The 21,522-nt window shown below is 32.8% G+C and overlaps 1 protein-coding gene across 1 annotated transcript in view; it reads right to left on the reverse strand.

Annotated features, from left to right (window-relative positions):
- The window catches only part of LOC108737965 (voltage-dependent L-type calcium channel subunit beta-2), a 149,212-nt gene that overhangs the window by 9,787 nt on the left and 117,903 nt on the right, over positions 1 to 21,522 (reverse strand). Inside the window, exons 4-8 of the mRNA XM_025981828.1 lie at positions 9,856 to 9,972; positions 6,031 to 6,150; positions 5,157 to 5,367; positions 2,891 to 3,122; positions 1,010 to 1,274 (exon numbers count right to left, since the gene is read on the reverse strand). Coding sequence (XP_025837613.1) covers positions 1,010 to 1,274; positions 2,891 to 3,122; positions 5,157 to 5,367; positions 6,031 to 6,150; positions 9,856 to 9,972 — 945 coding nt within the window. The remainder of the gene's footprint in view (positions 1 to 1,009; positions 1,275 to 2,890; positions 3,123 to 5,156; positions 5,368 to 6,030; positions 6,151 to 9,855; positions 9,973 to 21,522) is intronic.

Here is a 21,522-nt window from a genome sequence, read left to right on the forward strand (position 1 = left end):
GACTTATGGTAAATCAAAATCATTGTTATTTGGTATTTCTGTCCAAATTAGAATGCAATTGGAACTCGGAGTGAAAAATGTCATCAGTACGAGTTTGAAAGAAGAAAGTATTGCTTCCACCACTTTACATTAAACTTGGTTTGATCAAACAGTTTGTAAAGGCATTTCGACTTGACCAACGATGATTATTTCATGTACAGATATTGAGGTCATGATCTACATAGGTTTTAAGCATATAAAAAAATCGTAAGAAGACAAAAAATTACTTTTTAAGAAAAAAGTCAACTCAAAAACCACGTTTTTTTTGTTTATTTTCGATTTTGCCATGCTTTAATATTGTTGGAGGTAACTTTAACTAACACCATGGAAAAGAGCATCGTTAAAAACGTTGAAACACTAGTTATCGAATATTTTTTCGTCGTACTCATTACGTGGCAAGGGTTCAAATGGAAATGTGTTCTCTGAGCATTTATGGGTTAATGTGACGTGGTATATAGCATATAAATATCGTTTTCTATTACTTTTAAAACAATTACGACAAATATTAACAATTTAAGAAAAAACTTTTCAAGAAAAAAATTTCGCAGACCGCTGTATACTATAATTACTTTTTTGTGACGTTTCGTCAGCCTTAAAGCCAATTAAATTCTGTCTGTCTGCGTTGAATGTGTGAATCTATCAGACCCTTATGAGGTTGGCGTTAAGGCCGACGAAACCGCAAAAAGCAACAGAACTTTACTTCAGTACCAACCCCAATTTTATCAGCTATCGAGTGATTGTGATTGTGATCAAGATCGGAACTGGTTCAATCACAAATTATAATTAATTTTGAACGTTGAAGTGCTATAAATTACAGTCCTTCGTCAAGTATTATATATGTATATAATTTGGAATACTGTAACAGTTTTAAGTTTATAGCAGTTTTCGAACTAGAATGGCTCAAAGCGTCCGAAGTAATTTTTCTTAAACTTTTAGTAAATTGACCGAAAAAGGTCCAATAAATATTTACCTTAGGACTTGTAATCTTCAAATAAACAATAATAGGAGCTAATGAGGTTTTGGCAAGTTGAGATGGATGATTTATAGTATCACAATCTAAGACCACAAGTTGCAGCGTCCTGGCCAGTTCGAATATTCTTTCAATTTCAGCTTGAACTTCTGCCAGGCAAGTCGAGCGCGTATTGGACCGTTCCATAATGGCTCGTTTCGAAGGATTGTTCAACAACGAGCGTTTTGCCAGAGAAATGTCAGCCATAACTCTTGTTATGATAATCCTGAAATAGATATGAACGTGCATTTCGACTACTAACGTACGTAAGTACAACACTTGCGTAAATTTAAAGTTGGCATTGTTTTGACTGACAAAAAAGCAACTTACTGTAAATCATAATAAAATTTCACCGAAATTTATATTGAGAATTACAGTAGAAAAATTACCATCACATACTTCCAATATTAAACAAGTAAAACTAGGAACGAACAAAACAAAATAATAAGAACGAAATCCTTTGACATTGTTAGTTACTAATAGTGATTAATATGCAATATTAATTTGAAATCATTTTTCGATTTTTTCGGGTATCGAACCCGGGACATTTGGCTTTGCGATAAATATTTTTCCTCATTAACCTGAGGAAATTTGTAGTGGATAAAAAATCGAAAAATGATTTCAAATTAATATTATATAATAAGAACGGATTAATTTCTTAGTCAGTAATTTGTCAAAACTATCACACGTGGATTTCGACCGCCATCTTATCTGATCTCATCAGCACGCCGTAGACAGACTCAATAAATCACCGATTAAACCACGGATTCATTATATAATATCAAGTTACTGCAATTTGTCAGAATCTACTTTTATTTGCCGCCAACTGAAATATTTCAAATGTTAAGTATCTACTACTTGTCCATCCACTAAATTGACAATGCATTATTAATTTGGATTACATGCATAAAGTGCGCCATCGAGACAGTTGGACAAGTAGATATCTTCGTAAGTTACCTGCCTAATATTCGAAATACTTTAGTTTGCAACAAATATCAGTAGATGGCACAACATTGTCGTATCTCGATATTATATAAACGTGCTTTTATAGAGCAATTTATGTAAGTTTGCATAGATACGGCTAGCTAGTGAAACACTTCAACTGTATACATTTTTTTAGCCGACAACATGTAAATAAAATCAGCAATTAACAGTTTCTAAATATTATAAAACATTAAAAATTTAGTACTTGTAAAATGGGATTTCTAAATACCTTAAATTTTTAACAAAATCTCTCTCTGTACCATTATGCACCTACCTGTCATTTTATCAATTTAATTCAAAAATTAAAAATAGGTTTTGCACACAATACGTTTTCGTAATATGGACACCAAAAATAAAGGAGAAACTAATGGTCTGATCTCACAAAACATCAAAATGTTTATTAGTAATCAAAAGCTTCACAAAAATTACAAATTAGAACATAAATAAAGGCATGACCAAAAAATCAATAAAGTAAAGAATTGGTGCTGCTCTGATTCGAGTCTAAAGGCCAATTCCAAAGGACCACGGTTTTTAGTCCCGAATCAGGACAACACTAGTTTACCAGCTGGCCACGAAATAAAATAAGATTTTTAATGTATTATTTTCAGAATGTATACACCAAAAATAAAGGAGAAAATAATGATCTAGCTTCATAAAACATCAAAAGGTTTATTAGTAATCAAAAGCTAACAAAAATTACAAATTAGAACATAAAAACAAAAGCATAACAAACAGAAACATTAACATAAAAAAAATAATAAAATAAATATTTCTGAAACTTACACAAAAATAAATGTGTTTTTGTTAGTATTATACACAAGTGATTATTAAATTGTATCAACAAGGACACTTCCTTACCTTCCTTCAAATCTATGCTTTAAAAAATCAAATAACGCTTTCTGCATCATATCAGTAACTTCGTATCCTTTCAGTGAAGGTCCTACTAAAACTACAGGCCTCATAGAGGGTACAACATCATAAGGAGCAGTGGTTTCTTGCTTCTTAAAAAACGCTTTTTTCTTTTCTTTCGCGGGTGGGGTAGTGAGTGTTTTCCCCGGCTTCGGATTACCTATCGAATCTGATTCGTCACCTATAATAACAAATGAAGAACCAAAACGCTTTATAAAATATGAAAATATTTTTAGAAATAGACTATTAATTGTCAATAGAATGCCTATAACTTTATGATGGAACGTATACTAGTGGAGGTAGCTTATTGTACACGAAGAAGAAAAGGAGCACATTGCAAGCGATTGGCTGGCTGTTACTCCTACCCTTTTCAGTCTTATAAATAAACCCACGAGCCCAAGAAGACTAAATAGTTAGCATTCCGGATAAATTCCGGATTCGTGTTCTGTACTCTAAGTTTTTCTGCAGTTTTTTTGGATCATATTAGCAAATACTGGAGCTGAATATTCGATAGACCTTTTGCCGTCTTCGTCTCATTCCTATCGTCTTTCTCCCCCTAACTACTACCACCCACATAATTCTACTATCACGAAACGAGACTGAAGAAATTATTTCACCCTTCCCACCACTTTCAACTACACTATAAGTCGGTAGAACAGCTCAGAACAAAACATTAGCTAGTGGGAATAAAGCACACTAAAGTTTTAAGCCTTTTTGAAAGAAAGTTCTGAAAGAAACGGAAGTTATACTTGCTTTGTTGCTTTTTCTCTTGGAAAGTCACTTGCCCGTATACAGAAAGCTACCTCCAGTAATATATGTTCTAATCTAAGAGTAATTTAGAGCACCTTCAACGTTTGGAAATGGCTCTAATTGTATTTAGTAACAATAAAATATAATTCCAATGTTTGTCCCTTGATTATGGGTTTGCTTTATCAAGTGTGAGAATTTGTAGATCAAACATTCGTAGCTCTAAATTACAAGGCACTCTATTGATTACTATGCCATACCGAACAATAAAATATATTACTGAAAAGCATGCTCATTCTACTACTAAAATTCATCTATTTCTATACACTACTTCACCGGGAAGGAATTTTAGTTGTTTCGAATGGTAAGGAACTAGCAGGGTGAGAAAAGGTTAGTGGGAAACAGTGTACGAAAACGTAAAACAAAAGATAAAGAAACAAACCGCGAATGGCTTATAATCATTTTAGAAAAAAATTAGAAAAACAATACCAACGTTAAACACAATCATTTTGTTCCGTTCAATTGTTGAAAACAATGTTTCCATCATATAACAACATGCTACAGTTCGGTGGGATGAATGAGTAGTGGATTTACAAAAATAGAAAGAACAGGCGTTATACATATGTACATATATTTACAGAAGATATTGACTGCAACAAAAACTCCAAGTCACAATTATTTTCAAAAATTGGGTAAGTGGATCCAATTTTCAAGAAATGCGAAGATTGGCTCAAGATAGGAAGTGGAGGTGCGTGTCCGACCAGTCCTTGGTGGTGATGAGAGGCAAGTTCATTTAAGGAATTGGTAAATACCATGAAACCGTAGAAAATACAAAAGCAGTGGGAATGGAAAACAACGGAATTGCTAATAGGAAATGATTAAGGGTTACAGGTGTATAATTATTGATTATATGTGTGACTTCCGCTCCTTGTTGCAGTATAGAAATACAGCTTAAAATTATTTCGGCAATTACGGATTGAATTAATTGAAACTTAATTCGATATCTTCAATGAATTTTTACAAACCAGTTTCCTAATATAGAAAGCCCATACACGAAGTTTAAATAACAATATAAAGCTACAATAATTAATCGGACAGGTTTTTTTTAGTAAATTACTTCTGGTGTTTCAGTTAATAACACCGACACAGCAATTTCAACAGTTACCTTCATCCCACCGAATAACCTCAATAAAATATTAATTATTCAATTTTAGTCCTGGTTACATCAATAACCCAATTCTACCTGAGTATATACGTATGAGCAACAATCGTTATCGGCAATCCACATAGTTCGCAATATCTTGTCACAAATACACCAAAAAAATAAATCCATTCCATCGAGTGAATTAAAAACAAATTAATTATTATTAATTTCCGTCATATAAACGAAATACTAGTACAGAAAAAAATAATAATACGAACAGAATTACACCAATAATAAACCACGTGTGATTTGGGTGGGACATACCAGGCGTAGGAGGGGTGCTACCTCTCGAAACATCGTTACCAGTGGCCCCAATGTTGGAACTGGAACTAGTTTTGCTCGAGTAGAACTTCGTAGTCCGGGCCTGCGATGCCTGCATACGCAGGTTCTCGAGCTTAACCGGAGACGGAATGAACCCCACATCACTACCTTCTTTTACTAGCCTCCCTATCCACCAATTATTATCGTACTTTTCCTAATAAAAAGTTACATACATATACCACTCAGAGAAACGGAATATTTAAATATATCTTAAATTATTTCGTTTTTTACGAACTTCTAATTAATTTTATATTATTTTTGAAGTGAAACTTCTTTACGCACGGTAGGGTAGGTTCGTTTCATGCGAGTTGCTACGTAACGAAATCATGCAACGGATGTCCCCCGTCTACTCGGCCACGTAGCCGAGTTCGTAGTGGGGATCGCTTGAGCCGTGAGCGCGCTTTAATGCAACGTTCGTTACAGGCAACTCCGGCATGTATAGTGTAAAATTTAATTAAACCATTAAACCAACTCCTTAACCCCTATCCCAGTATGTTTGTGTGATTGAACAAGTTTCACTTCAGTAGCGTGTTGTATGATTACAGGTTGTATTTTTTCCAATAATTAATAATTAAATAATGTAATTTTTGAGAAGTGAGGCTCATGACAACCAACCACATCTAATTTTTACGCCTTAAATATTATACATGCAACCAAATAAATCTCGTTTTTACATTAAAAAAAGTTAAGACTTGGCCTATACCACAAAGGAAAGACACTAGGAATTACTACAATATGAATATCCTGATTAACTGGCCGTTAAGACGTTGTTATTTTAGTTTTGGTAAAGGATAGAAATACAAAGCACAGTACAAACCTTTATATGCAAAAAATCCCTGACATCAAAAGACACCGCGTACCCGTGAACTGGAGAATCATCGTCCAAAGAGCCATCATAGGCTACATTTGTTCGAACAGCGAATGCTACCGGCTTCGTCTGAAAAATGAAAAGAAAACCTTTGTGTCTTCAATAAACGCAATGTTTATAGTACATGGCCACCACACTGCTTTTTTATTTTGTAATTTACCCAAGGATATTCGCAACAAGTAGATTTCATTTACACGAAAGCTTAAACCTTAAAGCGTTCATACTAATAGCAGTATGTCGCCATCTAGTGATACCTTCTGCTAATAGTAGTACCTGTTTAAAATGTTTGACAACATTTCATTTTACTTGACTAACCAAATCTACGACGTACTCGTACATAGGTATAACGCAAAAATTCGCCGAATATTAAGTTCTTGGTTAGTAGTGATCTTACACTTTGAGCTTTTTCTTTGGCAAAAAACGCAATATCAAGGTCATATTTGCATCATGATACCATGCCAAGACTGCCACAGTTAAGAATTTTATGAGCATGCGGAAAAGTCCTTTTTGACGTTTCATAAGGTGACAGCTCATTTACAATCAAGAAATTGATAGCTAAGCATTCTTTATTATAATGTTGAATCGGAAAAAATTTACGTCATAATAATAAGCTTTTTGATAACATCCCTAAATTAATTAATTTATATAAATAGATTACTTTTATTCAATAAAAATTGCCACATGCATCATTANCCTTCTACTATTTCGTTCGCTAAAACGTCAATTTATGTATTGGGGGAAGGGTAAGTTCTCAAATTTTTATATCTCTCACAACTATTTTCTTTTTCTTTAAAACTCAAAACAAGATCGCATTTATGAGACGAAGTATTTGAGCAACACCAATACCAAGATCGAATAAGTAAGAACAAGACCAATACGTATAAATTGAATTAATTATTATTAGTATTAATGTTGTTATCAAAATAATCAGTTTGTCTGCAATTACATATGTGGGTGAATGAGTAGTATTTTTGGTTATTACGAATCAATATGTTAGAAGGCAAAAGCTTTAGGAGGTATAAATTCTGGGCCATACTAATGATAAAAAATTGTTGCAACAAGCATTTACGTCGATTTCTAAGCATACACCTACACAATCTTACATAGGTGCAATTAATTGGCGCTTGATAAACGATAATAAATACATTCCACTAATAAAATACGGAAAAGAATCTCAAAAGTCATAAACTTTAAAAAAAAATATGAATACTTAAAAAATTCTGAGAAGTAACTAGGTATATTCCTTTTCAGATTAAATATGAGTTTTAGTTGTTCAACAAGAAACCAATAAAATAATATTTCAAGGAATTAGAACGACCTTTTAACCTTTATCAAATGGCGCACTCCGCTCAAAAACTTTGTCAAACTTTAATTTGTTAATTCCCCATTAATTGTTTATTATTCTCCAAAGAACCTGATTTACCAAAATTTAAGATTCTGTATTTCGAAATATGTACTTAATCAGTAATCATATACAAATAGTTAAAAAATAATAATAAATGCATCCAATTTGTACAAATAACAATATTCTAAGAAGTATACTTAGACATTCATTTTATGGCTTTTGAGAACTGAACTTTTCCAAATGAAAAAATGTTTAGTTACCTGGAAGCGTCGTTTCTCCCATGTCTCCACTAGGCGATGCTTGAGGTGGACTACCGATCTGTCGTGTTGTACTCGTTACAATTTCTGGATGAGTAGCTCTCCAATATGCCTACATTATTAAATCTAACGTTTAGTACTTTTCTCGTATAATTACGGATTTTAATTTATATTTAATGAGTCACCTCCAGATATTCCGCTATATGTTCACAGGCATCGTCCAGTTGATTCTCATCCAAAATAACGTCGAACATTTCTGGAGGACATTGAGCCAATTTGTCGGCAGCTACCATTTGTACATTCAAATGTCGAGACTGACTTTTGCCTCTTGATTTTATTAATCTTTGTAAAACCTGAAAGAATAGATGGACATACTAAGTAACATCTACCTAACTAATATTTTCCCGAGGGTGTAATGGCCCAGGGTGGCGCAAACGTATGAGGCGGTAAAAATTTCACGTATTTGTTCCTAACTAAATCATTAGTTTTTAATTGGAATTTGTAATTGTTGAATCATATAGAACCTCCCAGTCATTCTAATAGATCCGAAAACCCAAAAATATACTACGCCACTGTTTTAATTTAAAATACACTACATGCACCCGTACTTTATTATAAAGTATTGTACTCTATTTCGACTGTGCGTACGTTATACTTTACAAGACACATAAAGTAGGCAAAAATACTTTATTTAAGACCTTAAGTAAACATCGTAATTTTGTAAGCGATTATTCGAAATTCAGAGTATTTTTACATCAANAAGCGTTCATGCCACAGCCTGGAAATTAAAATAGTATTCATCAGGTATGTATATGTTAAATTAGGTTTTCCATTTTAGACGAATTAGAAATTTTCCCATATTTATATTTATCGTTACCTACACAAAATCGTGGTCAAATTATTTTGTACGCTATGAAAGGTACGGAATACAATGTACAAAATTTCCCGGAAAATCAAATAAGAGATGACTGATTTGAGCACTCGGCCGCGTAATACTATTGGCAAGTGTAAATTGATCTCATAAACTCCATCATCGAACTGATCCAATAGCAATCTCTAGTGATCAATTTTAAACAATAGATATTCCTCAACATCCTATAACGAAGTTACTGAACACGGCCTTTGATATTGGATGGGAGAGCAAGTAGAAATGTACCCAATTCTATTGCGAATAAAAAAATATATTTTCTATCGAAATAGGAAATAATACGGTGCATTATTCACATTCTATTTTCTGGTATACTGGTATTCATGGGAAGAAAAAGTAGGAAAAGAGAGAATATAAAGATAGGAAACGAAAAATTAGAAAATTAAAAGAAGTGGCTGATTTTAGGTATCTAAAAAGTTAGATAAATCAGGACGGAACGAGTAGTAGAAATATACAGCAGAGGATAACGCTAGGTTAAGTCGCTTTCAATAAAACAAAGTAACTTCTATGCTCGCAAATGGTTAATTTAGAAATTCGATAAAGATTGTTAAAGGCGTATATTTGGACCGCGGTGCTGTACGGTTGCGAGAAATGGACGGTGGGCGCGGCGGAAAGAAAAGGTTAGAAGCTTTCGAAATGTGGTGTTGCAGAGGCGAATGATTAGGATATCGTGAATAGGGAAGATTAGAAATGAAGAGGTATTAGAAAGAAAAGGAGAACAAAGGACTCTATAGAAATTAGAAGCAGAAACGAGTTAGGAGGGATAGAGGTAGACCTAGATTAGATTATTGTTCGCAAATAGTTGTGGGTTGTTTTAGTTTTAGGAAAATGCGAAGATTAGCTCAGGATAGGAAAGAGTGGAGGTGCGTATCCAACCAGTCTGACGACCTTATGATACTGATGATTATTTTCCAAAATCTGATGAGCAGAATGAGTCTTAGTCTTTAATTTTTCTTTTGCCTTACCGTGACACATTTAGAAAGACCTAGATCAAACGGAAGACTCGCAAAATTATCACCTGAATTCTAATATATTTACGAAATAGAATGAAATAACTCGATAATTACGGTTAAGATCCAGACCAAGTGTTACGTGTACTCATCACTGAAGGTCTTCTTTTTTAAAAGGCTTGAAAATAGGTATTATCTTTATTACATAAAAGATAGTACATATAAGTAGTAGGAATTATTTATAGCATTTAATTTAAAAGGCAAGTTTAAACAAATTTTATTTCCTAAACTTACTCGGGCCTTTTCCAATTGTGCAAGTGCTTGACGTTCTTTTTCACGTCGAAGCGTTTCTTTTTCCTCGTCCAGCGACAGGTCCGATGAAGGTTGTGAATAATTAGAATCAGCTGAACCCTGTAACAAATGTTTACAGTTGAAATAATAGATAATTTTTTTATTAAAACTATTAGAGTTACTAAACATATTAAACTTTTACTACGTAATTTTAACCAATGAAAAGTGCTTATTTGAACTACTATATAGGTATTTGTTCTATAACTTCTATTCAAATAAACAACATGCTCAGATTTAACTAATGCTTTCAAAATACGTAGTATACTTGAAATATCAATTAAAAAGACTTATTTTCTCAATAATCTGTGTCTATAATATGACATTGCTATTTGAAAAGGAAAACAACTGTTTTATTTAGTGTACTTTTACAGGAACGGAAGGTACAATGACACAAGTGCCAATATCAAAAAATGAGTTTTTTAGGAAGCAGTACCTAAGAAGAATTTTTATTTTCTTAATTTTTTAAAAAGTTTTGAAGTGAAAGTATTTCCTATTTTTCGTATTCTTATAAGGCATACAGGAAAATAAAGAATCTCAAATATCAAGGGTTATTTTTGCGCGGATATATTTTTAAATGTAAATAGAATACAAAATATGAAATATACTGGCCTTGTCCTTTACAGAAATAAAAAAATTGTAGTTGTGGACATTTACTACTTAAACAGTTCAGATAGCTATGTAACGAATAAATTTTTCGATACTACTTGCTTGAGAGTTTGGGCATTACTTATAGGTACTTTTGAACATTGTTAAAACAATGCATTTTGCATCAAATTTAGGTTTAAATATGCAACAATATATAGATAAAACTGTAACCGCTCGTTTGATATTATTAATCCTCTAATCGATGCTGAAAAAATTTCATGCTTTAGCATGTCATATGGAAGTGGAATATTTCATAATTTCGCAACTTTACCATGCTCTATTAGTTTTCTAAGTACTCTAAAGTTTAACGTGCACACAAATTATATTTTCGCATGAAACTATATCGCAGTATGATGCAATCGTTATTTAAGCTAAACTACAAACTAGTGCTAAATAGCAATAAAATACACTGTCCAATAGTGTATTTTTAACTATTTCCAAGCAGCCTAAAAAATTTAAAATAAATATAATCGTACCTATCAATAAATATTTCTTTGATACATCAAAGATTCCAAAGTATAATAAAGTACTTATATAATGATGGTTAAACTCGATGAATGCCTATATTGATGATAAAAAAAACAAGTAAAATGTAAACTACGAATACACGGTGTTCCAAAAACATTGTAAGAAAATCATACCACATGAACATGTGGTATATAGATAAGTAATACACTGTTTCTTATAGATAAAATTAGGAATCTCTTGTGTTTACAACAAGAGAAAATAACTTTGTTGTTATATGGGGATGTTAAAACTACCGCTAGAAATGATGAGGAATTAGAAACAGTAGGAGAACTGAGAGCGTTGTAAATATCAATAAGAAATAGGAGAGAGAGGTTGGTATCATATCTCAGGCAAAAAGGTATAATTAGAGACATATTAGAAGCAGAAACAGGAATAAAGAAGGGCAGAGGAAGATCTAGATAAGAAATCCTAATGATGATGGTGTAATTTGATGATTGCGCTCAAGCAGAAAATGTTTCATAGTTTAGAACATTGTGCAGTATGCTTTTCTTACAATCTTTTTTAGAACATTGGGGTATGTAGATCGATGATTAATATACCTAAATGAGTCTATTGTTATTTGTCTAGTAGAAAAGTATTCCATGCTAACTTTGTAAAATTCTTTTCTTACCAAGAATGTATACTTGGACATGAGTTAGAAGAAACCCCGCTGTAAAATCATGCAAAATCTTGTATTATATTTTGCTTAATACACTAGTATTAAACCTAAATGTAATTGTGAACAGATGCATAAAGGAATGAATTTGGTGGGATGATGTTATATTGAAGCTAGTAAATCAGGAATGAAAAGTAACGAAAAAGAAATGAGATTCCACTGAAAAATAAAAGAAATAACGAAAACAAGCAAAACTTAAATATGTTAATATTACCTGAAAATGACACTTAAGGATAAAATTTTTGTGTTCATTTAAAAAACTATGCTTAAAATAAAATAAAACAAAAAATAAAATAGGTACCGTGTAAAAATGGATCCTTTTTTACATATATCAAAAAAAGTTAATATGTAATAAACTTACATACAATTACATACTTGGAAACCCTATATACTGTTTTAATCCATAATGCTATGCATTGCTGGCAATTCACAAAGTACAAAAATAGTTTCTTTACGACATATAAAACTTAAAATTATTTCAAATAAGAGTCCTTAATTTAGAATAACTACCGTATTTATAACTAAAGGAAGTACAGTTTTATTTTTTCTCTATCAACTTGTCATCCTTTACAAGACTGTATAAATTTGTCGCTGCAGGTAAACAACGATTAAAAATAGTTAATATCCGTACCAACTCAGTACTGACGTCAAAATTCCAAAGCGACATGGTTATTATGCAACATTAAATTCAAAACTGGATGGAATTAAGTACACCTGCATAGATCTTTTAGTAAAAAACAATCAATCACAATAATTTTAGAACAAAAACAGTAAACCCTTTCGATATAAAATTTAAAAGATTTGGTCTCAAGTAGCGAAAAGGAAATGTCGATAAATTATGGTTTGTGGCTAATTAAAAAGTAATACACAACTTCTAGCTACTTTAAGTTCAATAAGTAATGAGAATTTGTTTTGTTTCGTTAGCTTAGAACCGTACCAACTTTTCAAGAGGACACAAAGAGGTAATGATTCACAGAAAATGTCAGATGTCAGATGTAAAAGTAACATGTATCTTCCAAAATTTCTTTTCTCAATTTCAAAGTCCAAAGACTGGTTTACTAGTTAAGAAAAAGTGACTGATTTTAGGTATCTGGCAAGTTAGATAAATCAGGACGGAAGGAAAAGTAGAGATATAAGGCAGAGGATAGCGCAGGGTCGAGTCACCTTCAATAAAAAGAAGTCACTTCTATGCTCGCGAACGGTTAATTTAGAAATTCGAAAAAGATTGTGAAGGGGTATGTTTGGAGCGCGGTGCTGTACGGGTGCGAAACATAGACGGTGAGCGCAGCGGAAAGGAAAAAGTTAGAAGCGTTCGGAATATGGTATTACCGGCAAATGATGAGGATACCGTGGACAGAGAAGGTTAGAAATGAAGAGGTATTAGAAAGAATAGGAAAAAAGAGGACTCTACGGAAGTCAATAAGAAATAGGCGAGATAGGTTAGTAGGACACCTTCACAGGCATGAAGATCTAGTGAGAGACCTATTAGAGGCAGAAACAGGACTTAGGAGGAGTAGAGGTAGACCTAGATTAGATTACTGTTCACAAATAGTTAAGGATGTGGGATGTTCTAGTTTTAAGGAAATGCGAAGATTAGGTCAGGATAGGAAGGAGTGGAGGTGCGTGTCCAACCAGTCTTAGAAATGACGACCTTATGATGATAATGAAGTGTCTATTGTTCTTCGTTCTCCGACACAACTGTTTGTCCTATTGTATGATGAGAGTCCAAAGAAAGCTCATAATATTATTATTGGACTTTGTAGTTTTCCATAATAAGAAAATGCATGGAAAAGAATTGGTACTTCACTAGATACTTTCATGTACATATCCTAAACAAATAAACAAGTCCAGGTCCATTAAAAAATGTTTTCTTGCATTTTTTCTTCAAGATAAGAATTTTATTAGCTTTACAGGTTAAGGGTTACTTTTCAAACGGTTCTGTGATAAAAGCATTGCGAATAATAGTTTCTATTAAATGTTTTCTATTACATTCACTTATTGAAACCCAAGAGAATACTCTCAGATTCTTTTTTCTGAAATTTCATATTATTTGTATAAAATCGTTATAAACATCAGAGCTATAGGTACGATGACATATATAAAGTGACACTGTACCATTGCTTCTTTCGATTTTACACCAAAAAAATGAAATCCGACAAAAAGTGTTAAAGGGATTTTTTCATAGGCTTTTCTTCGTAGAATCGAATAGCGGTATTGTTTCTTGGAATGGCCACTTTGTATTCATTTGTTTAAATGCTTTTACTCAAACCAACTTTGGAAGTGTTATCTTGACGAAAAAAAATACACGAGAACTTTTTTAGAGAAAATCTTATGTTCTTTTCAACGAATTTTGTACCGTTCGAGTAGGTTTTTTGTTTGTCTGATATGGGCGAAAATTTCTACAAAAATATTCTTTTCCCTGATTTTTTTATAGAAAATAAAAAGTCCAATGAGCTACCAGTAAAAATGTCAATATTATGAGCCTTAGTGGGCAAAAAACTTTCTCGGCTGTGGTTGCAAATAATAAATTTGATTTGAAAAAAAGTTTAAATTACTCGAACATATACTCTTCCATGAAACCGTGACATAATTTGGAAATTATTTTGTTTGTTACTAATTTATAACTAGCTTTTAATTGCGACTGAAGGACTGGGGGTTGATCACTGATGTATATACCAGTTCACTATAACAACTACAGTAATTTAACGTAATTTCATGTTTGAAACTCTTTAAGCTTTTCTATAAAAAGAAAAATATTAAGATGAGCTTTATAAAAAAAACCGATAAATTTTTGGGAAACGATTCACAAGCACTGGTAGTGCCAGCAAGTTCCGCTGAATTTTCAGCTCAAATTACGGAGGTATTAAAGAATCTTTGATACATAATTGTTTATTAAATAATCACAACGTTTTTAAATAATGCAGTAGACAGTAAATCAAATATAGAACAATAACTGACTTCATCACGTTCTACAAAAGTAAGGGTGAATGTCATTCCGAACCAATGCCCGATTTCCGAATTTTCATTATTGAATTAATCTATTAATTAATAATATTAACATCATCATGATTAAGAAGGTTTGGGAGGCAATTTTTAAGTGGGACCGGGAGTCAATTTACCATTACCCCAGCTGCAGTTGCATACCATCTATTACAGCGGTTCCCAAATGGTGTTCTGCGGAAGGGTCGCAGAAGTTCCGCGAGATACGACGTTTTTGCCCTAATAAAAATATACAAAATTCTGCGAAAAGGAACCGTTCTACATTTAACCATAACAACGGCATAATTTTCATGACCAATTTTATTATCTTTTACCTTTACCCAACATTTTGTTGACAATTTTTTTACCATACGCAAAGTTTACATTTTTATAATTTATACAGATTAACTTAAGCTAATTATGTAGATAATGAAACAGATTTCTATAGTATTTTAGAAACAGTGCACATCTGCGATATTTATCAAAATAACTTCCCTTTTAAGCTTATATGATTAGTTCTAGACACAAACGACCCTTGTCTGCCTGTCTGTCTATACGAACTAAACGGCCAAACCTATTTCGACAGCACTTCACAGACATGAAGGGAACGTTATCAGGGGGGATCTAAAATCTGGGCTTCTTTTTTAGATTGTTTATTGGTTAGTGTATCAGAAATAATTTCTACCCATTTTCATACGGAAAAATCCGCAGTTAAAAGTTAGTTAACGTAGATACAAAAGATCACTCACTAAAGGTAGACCAATCCTTGTACTGCACTCCTCACACAGTACACAATTACGGAAAGGAAGTAACATGACCGATTATTTCCCCTTTTTACACAAAAAATATTCTTGGCAGCGGCACGAAGACAAATATAATGAGATAGTTGTATAAAACAAATGCTGTACGGACGAATAATGGTACAGATGGCAGGAATAACAAAGCTCAGTGACAGATAAAAGGCATCGCGGCGGCAAATTTGTTTATTCGCCTAGATTCGACCGTAGACGTCAAATACAAAAAAGAATAACTTTGTGTAAACCATTAAAATGTGAGCGACTAACCTTTCAAAGATTTCTCAACAAACCCTTATAAACATTAGTTTTACGATCATTCAATTCTATTTATAACAAAGTTTTCCACCGAAGTTACACAAGTATAAATAAAACAATTAGGCAATTTTCATTTTGCAATCATTTGAACAGAAACGTTAAAGAGTTCCCTGTCTTTCAATTTTGAGGTTTTTTGTAATGTATATCTAATAACAATATGTGAAATGCCATTTGCATCTACCCGTTGATGAACTGAACGTATTACAATAAGTTAATCATCATTCATGACATCCATCATGGTGTTGAATCCTTATAATATATTTTACAGTTACTATTAAAATCGACATTGTGGGATCAACAAATTCTCTAAATTAGATACAGTAAAATAATTTTGCAAAAATACTGTTATACTTGAAATCTACCAGAATAAACAAAGCTCTTGAATCTTTTTGAACTAATTGTTTCCAATAGTCGGTAAATAAAGACAGTATTAGTAAATTACCATTGGTAAAATTTGTTTTGTCATTAGTAGAATAATCAACCCCAAAATTATTTTACTGTTCAATCTTTATTTCCATCTGCTAGACTTTCCCTTTTGTTTCGCTTGACAGAAACGACAAGCGTTTACAATTTTTGGTATTTACTAAGTTCGAAGTAGATTTTTCATTTTTTATCAATTTCATATATTTCAAACATGATTTTCTTCAACTTTTTACGGCATATAGACAAAATAATTGCTCATTGATAATAGTAGAATTCCTGCTTCATAAAAAGATTAGAGATAGAACAGAGATAGATTCATTTAAATTTTAAGAAATAAAAATATACAAAATAATAATCAGGTAATTAGTAATTAGATCTAAGTAATTATTGTGGGGGTGCTAATGTAACTTATTAATTAACTTGACGATGACCAATACAGACTAAACCTCGTTCATTCTTTGAAATTAATAAAAAAATTAATTATTTGATGAATGTAGACGTATGTGAAAAATGAAATGAGCGTGTTTAAAAGCATTTAGGTAAGGAAGCCTCACCTGTGTAAACAGCTTGTTGTAACCTTGATTATTATAGTTATTGTATCCTATCATATTGCGACATATCCCTGAAGTATCACTTGGCGCACCACTTGTTTCAGTGGTACATCACGGAAACATACTACGTACTCAAACCTAATCCAGCACGGACTTCTCTCCCAACAGACATTTCCACCAGTCAGGAACTTACATACACGATATTTACTTGGGAAAAATCCGCAACATGAGTATCACCGCTTTAACGGCAATGACGACATTTCAGGTCAAATATTGGACTTTCTGTCGGGGATAAAATACCACCATTATGTTCAAACAACAACGTTCACTAAAACTAAACAAGCAGGAATGTCTGTACTAAAACAATCCACGACCGAGTAAAACACAAGAGGCACTGAACAGGTCCAAAAATAAAACCGAAGCCCGCACCGCATCAATTACAATGCAGCCATAAAATTGCCATTCCAAAAGCAATAAAGAAGCGACAGAGGAGAACCACTCGGTCCACGATTGTTGGGATCAAAGATTAGCAACATGATTGACGTATTTCTCAATGAAGAAGGACATATGAAAATTTTTAATTCGGGTGAATGCCGCTAGGTGAAGCACGGTACGAGGGTTGGAGGCTTGTTGTCGCCACCGTTGGCGTCACGAAGTTTGTACGCCATTGGAGGGGTTGAAAGTTGCGCTGGCGTCGCTATCGATTTATACGACGACGTGGTGGTGTGTATACAACACATACGTATTACGATTACGTGGCATGATATAATGAGTGGTCTCATACTTGTATGAAATGTATACGGGCAGCATGTAATTCTCGGACAATTAATGCCACGAGAAAATTGGAAAAACTAAGCGAGAATATTAACTGTCATCTTCAAACGTTTCCCTTTTGCGCAGGAATTTTCCGAAACAAATAAAACGGGAGCAAGTTAGCTCGTAACTGCGACTTTCAATAATAATAGAAACATAATTAACTACCCTTTCCAATTTTTCCGACGGTAGATACATCACTGAAGTTTTGAAAAAATAAAAGCAATTAAAATACCGCATTTCCCACTTTCTAAAAACGTTCCATAAATACTTATTTAAAAATCTTCTGTTGAGAGCAATAACTGTTGTGCTAACAAATAAATATAAACCACGCAAAAACTTCTTAACAAATCTATCTTGAGAAGCGCTAATAAGTGAGTGTTGAAATCCTCAAACAAATGCATCACTAATCGTTTAGAATTGACATGCAAATATTTATATTCAAACTAATTAAACCAGTTTTCCAAATAAAATGTTACTTCAATCTAATCAGGGCAAGAGAGGTGTAAATCGTTAGAATTAAATGAGATTTGCATAAAACTTCACTTCTATAAAACAAAAATATAAAAAAAGAACCTAAGACAAATCCGTCAAATGGGAGGAGCCTAAAAACATGACGCCGATTAGAGAAAATTTATCTTAGTTCCTATAGTGTACCGTGCAATTTCCAAGTTTTTAAATTACGATAAAATGATAAGTATTGACACAATATGTGATTGGGCTGACACAAAGCCTCGGAAAGGAAATTTCGTTGAAGGTGAGCGTGTTTTTAATGCCAATCACATTATAAAATTCGGAAATAACAAATCCGGAAGCTAGCCTTCAAATTCCGTCAAGTTTACTGCCTACTTTTTACAAACTTCGGATTTAAAAAGTGATTCACGTTATATAATTGGTGAGGTGATTCTGGGTGATTTAAGCAATATCATATCAATGACTTGCACGTGCAAAGCCGATTTAAGAGAACGTTGCAAACACATTATTGCAACTTTGTTGTATTGCAGCAGGTAGGTTCTTAACCTCAAAATACTTATATCGTATCATTAGAATTGTGTTAAATCAATTACACAGGAATAAATAATTTCTCACTTTATAATTTTAGTATGATTCTAGTTTTAAATATTAAGGTTATGGCTGATGGTAAATACTTGCTGAAATATAATCATGTGCATTAAAATGACGTGAACAAATTTTTATTCCGGAATTCACTTCTTTGATACCTACTGCTTTCATCCAAGCTTCTATTAGTTTACTTTTTTCTCTAATTTTCCGAATATATTTTTTACATATATAAAACGGTTAGTTTTTATTGGAAAGTAGTTAATGTAGGTGAAGAGTGAAGATCTATGTCTGAAGTGCTATTGCAGCTTTTCACTGAACATATTAACTTTTTATTTGATTTAACTTTAGAAGAAAACTTCGTCGACTCCATCATCAAAAAAATTTTTACTTTTTTAACGTGTTTTATTATTTTAATAAACAATTTTACAATTTGCGTGCACAGTTCCTATGTAAATTTTTCCCTCATTCGAGTTATAAATTTTGCCACCAGATGGTGTATGCCCGTTTGACGGATCCCAATAGTCCAATTGAGATTTTAAAAATTATTATTTCGGATAGAAAAATTACTTTTATGTAGACGTCGATGATCATTGACACGTATTTAGGACATCAACGCGAAGCAGATAATATTGAACAATAATATTAAACAATATGACCCTGAAAATTCACATGAATTTCCGCCTTAAAATTGTTTATCTTTATTAAAACAATTATTTAAATATGAAATGCAAAACCCGTTAATTTACGCATTTACATTAAAGAATGGAGGCGCTGATTCACATTTAACAGATCAATTTGTTAAGTAACTAATTTGTTGACATTCTACTTTTACTTTGTGTAGAGATAAGGGAAATAAATTAGTAGATTCGTGAAAGGAATACTCGACATGTATTCAGCCTTTGCCCACTTACTAATGTCCACGTGTGCGATAGAAAGACACACCCTACTCGGACTATAATCTGCCGAAAAAGCCGCAAAAGAATCCCTTCGAATAAGGCCAGCAACACGATGACAGAAGAAAGTAGAGCACAGCTCAATCCACCATTTAGTAGTATTGGAAAACATCCAAGAATAAAGGGCCGAAGAATGAAGGTTTATAAAGGCAGTTAATGAAAACACATGTATATATGTCGTAGGCTTAAATAAAAATTAGGCATTTTATAAAATGCGAAAGCTTTAAAAAATAGATCTTAAAAGAGCGGACAAAAATCACACAACGTGCCTTCAGACCTTCAAAATTTCTAATCTCAGAAGTATGGTAGATATTAATTAAAAGTTTTGAAAATCTCAAGTAAGGTTATGTGGTTTTGGTCACTATTTTAAACACTTTTTGCTAACTTTAATATATGTGCCTACGATATACATTTATGTATACCAAGAGAAACTATTCCTAATTTTTTATATTAAGTACAATTGCTGTAACCAATAAATGATTAGAAAAACTAGCCTGAATCATTCTTTATGCCAATAAGTTTCCATCGAAAGGTAAGGTAAGTAAGTAAAGTAAGTAAGTAAGTCCTTGTGGACAGACTAAATATTGGTTTTTAATCATCATCATAAGGTCGTCAGTCCTAAGACTGGTTGGATACGCACCTCCACTCTTTCCTATCCTGAGCTAATCTTCGCATTTTCCTAAAACTAGAACAACCCACAACTATTTGCGAACAATAATCTAATCTGGGTCTACCTCTACCCCTCCTAACTCCTGTTTCTGCCTCTAATATGTCTCTGACTAGACCTTTATGCCTGAAAAGGTGTCCTACCAACCTATCTCGCCTATTTTTTATTGACTTCCATAGAGTCCTCTGTTCTCCTATTCTTTCCAATACCTCTTCATTTCTAACCTTTTCTACCCACGATATCCTCATCATCCGCCTATAACACCACATTTCGAACGCTTCTAACCTTTTCTTTTCCGCCGCTCCCACTGTCCATGTTTCGCATTTAAAGCTATCTCTAGGTCCTTCTTGCTAGATGCTAATACTGCTATATCATCTGCAAATCTAAGCAAATCTAAGGTGTTTTAATAGCAAACAAATAACCATATGAACTTAAAAAAGGCAGTTATTTTGATATTCAGACAGACAATTCAATTTCATTTGTATGTATAAATCATGATTATCATCATAAGGTAGTCAGTCGTAAGACTAGTTGGACACGCACTTCCCCTCTATTCTACCCTTTTAATTTAGGTCTACTTCTACTCCTCTTTGCTCCTGCTTCTGCTTCTAATATGTCTCTTATGCCCTTCATGTCTGAAAAGGTGTCCTACCAACCTATCTCGCTTACTTCTTATTGACTTCCGAATGAGTCCTCTGTTCTCCTATTCCTTTCTTCCTCATTTTTAACCTTCTCTATCCAAGGAATTCTCATCATTCGTCTGTAACACCACATTTCGAACGCTTCTAACCTTTTCTTTCTTTCTAGATACCGAAAATCATCTAATTTTTCTTTCGTTTTTTCTTTTTATATTCGCTCTTTCTCTACTTTTTCTTGCCTTGCCTTTATTTATTTTCACACAATTCTGTTTTATCAATATCGCTTCTATTTTATTTAAAGCTATCTCTAACTACTTGTAGTATTAAAATACGTAAAAATTAATAATGATCTAATGGTCCAAATAAAACTTGTAAATACATAGTTAAAACTTCAATTGAGATGACTTCATAACAAAAAAAAAAGAAAATAGAGAACTTTGTAATACCTCCTATGGGCTCTAATCGTCTCATTTCTTTTTCAGGAAACATAATAAATACATTCTCAAAGGCCTTATAGGAGGCAGCTTGTAGTTATTTGGTTGGATCATACTTATAGCTTTTCAATATAAAAGTAATATATTTAT

The sequence above is a fragment of the Agrilus planipennis genome, unplaced genomic scaffold, assembly GCF_000699045.2.
Source record: "Agrilus planipennis isolate EAB-ADULT unplaced genomic scaffold, Apla_2.0 scaffold161, whole genome shotgun sequence".
NCBI classification, from domain to species: domain Eukaryota; kingdom Metazoa; phylum Arthropoda; class Insecta; order Coleoptera; family Buprestidae; genus Agrilus; species Agrilus planipennis.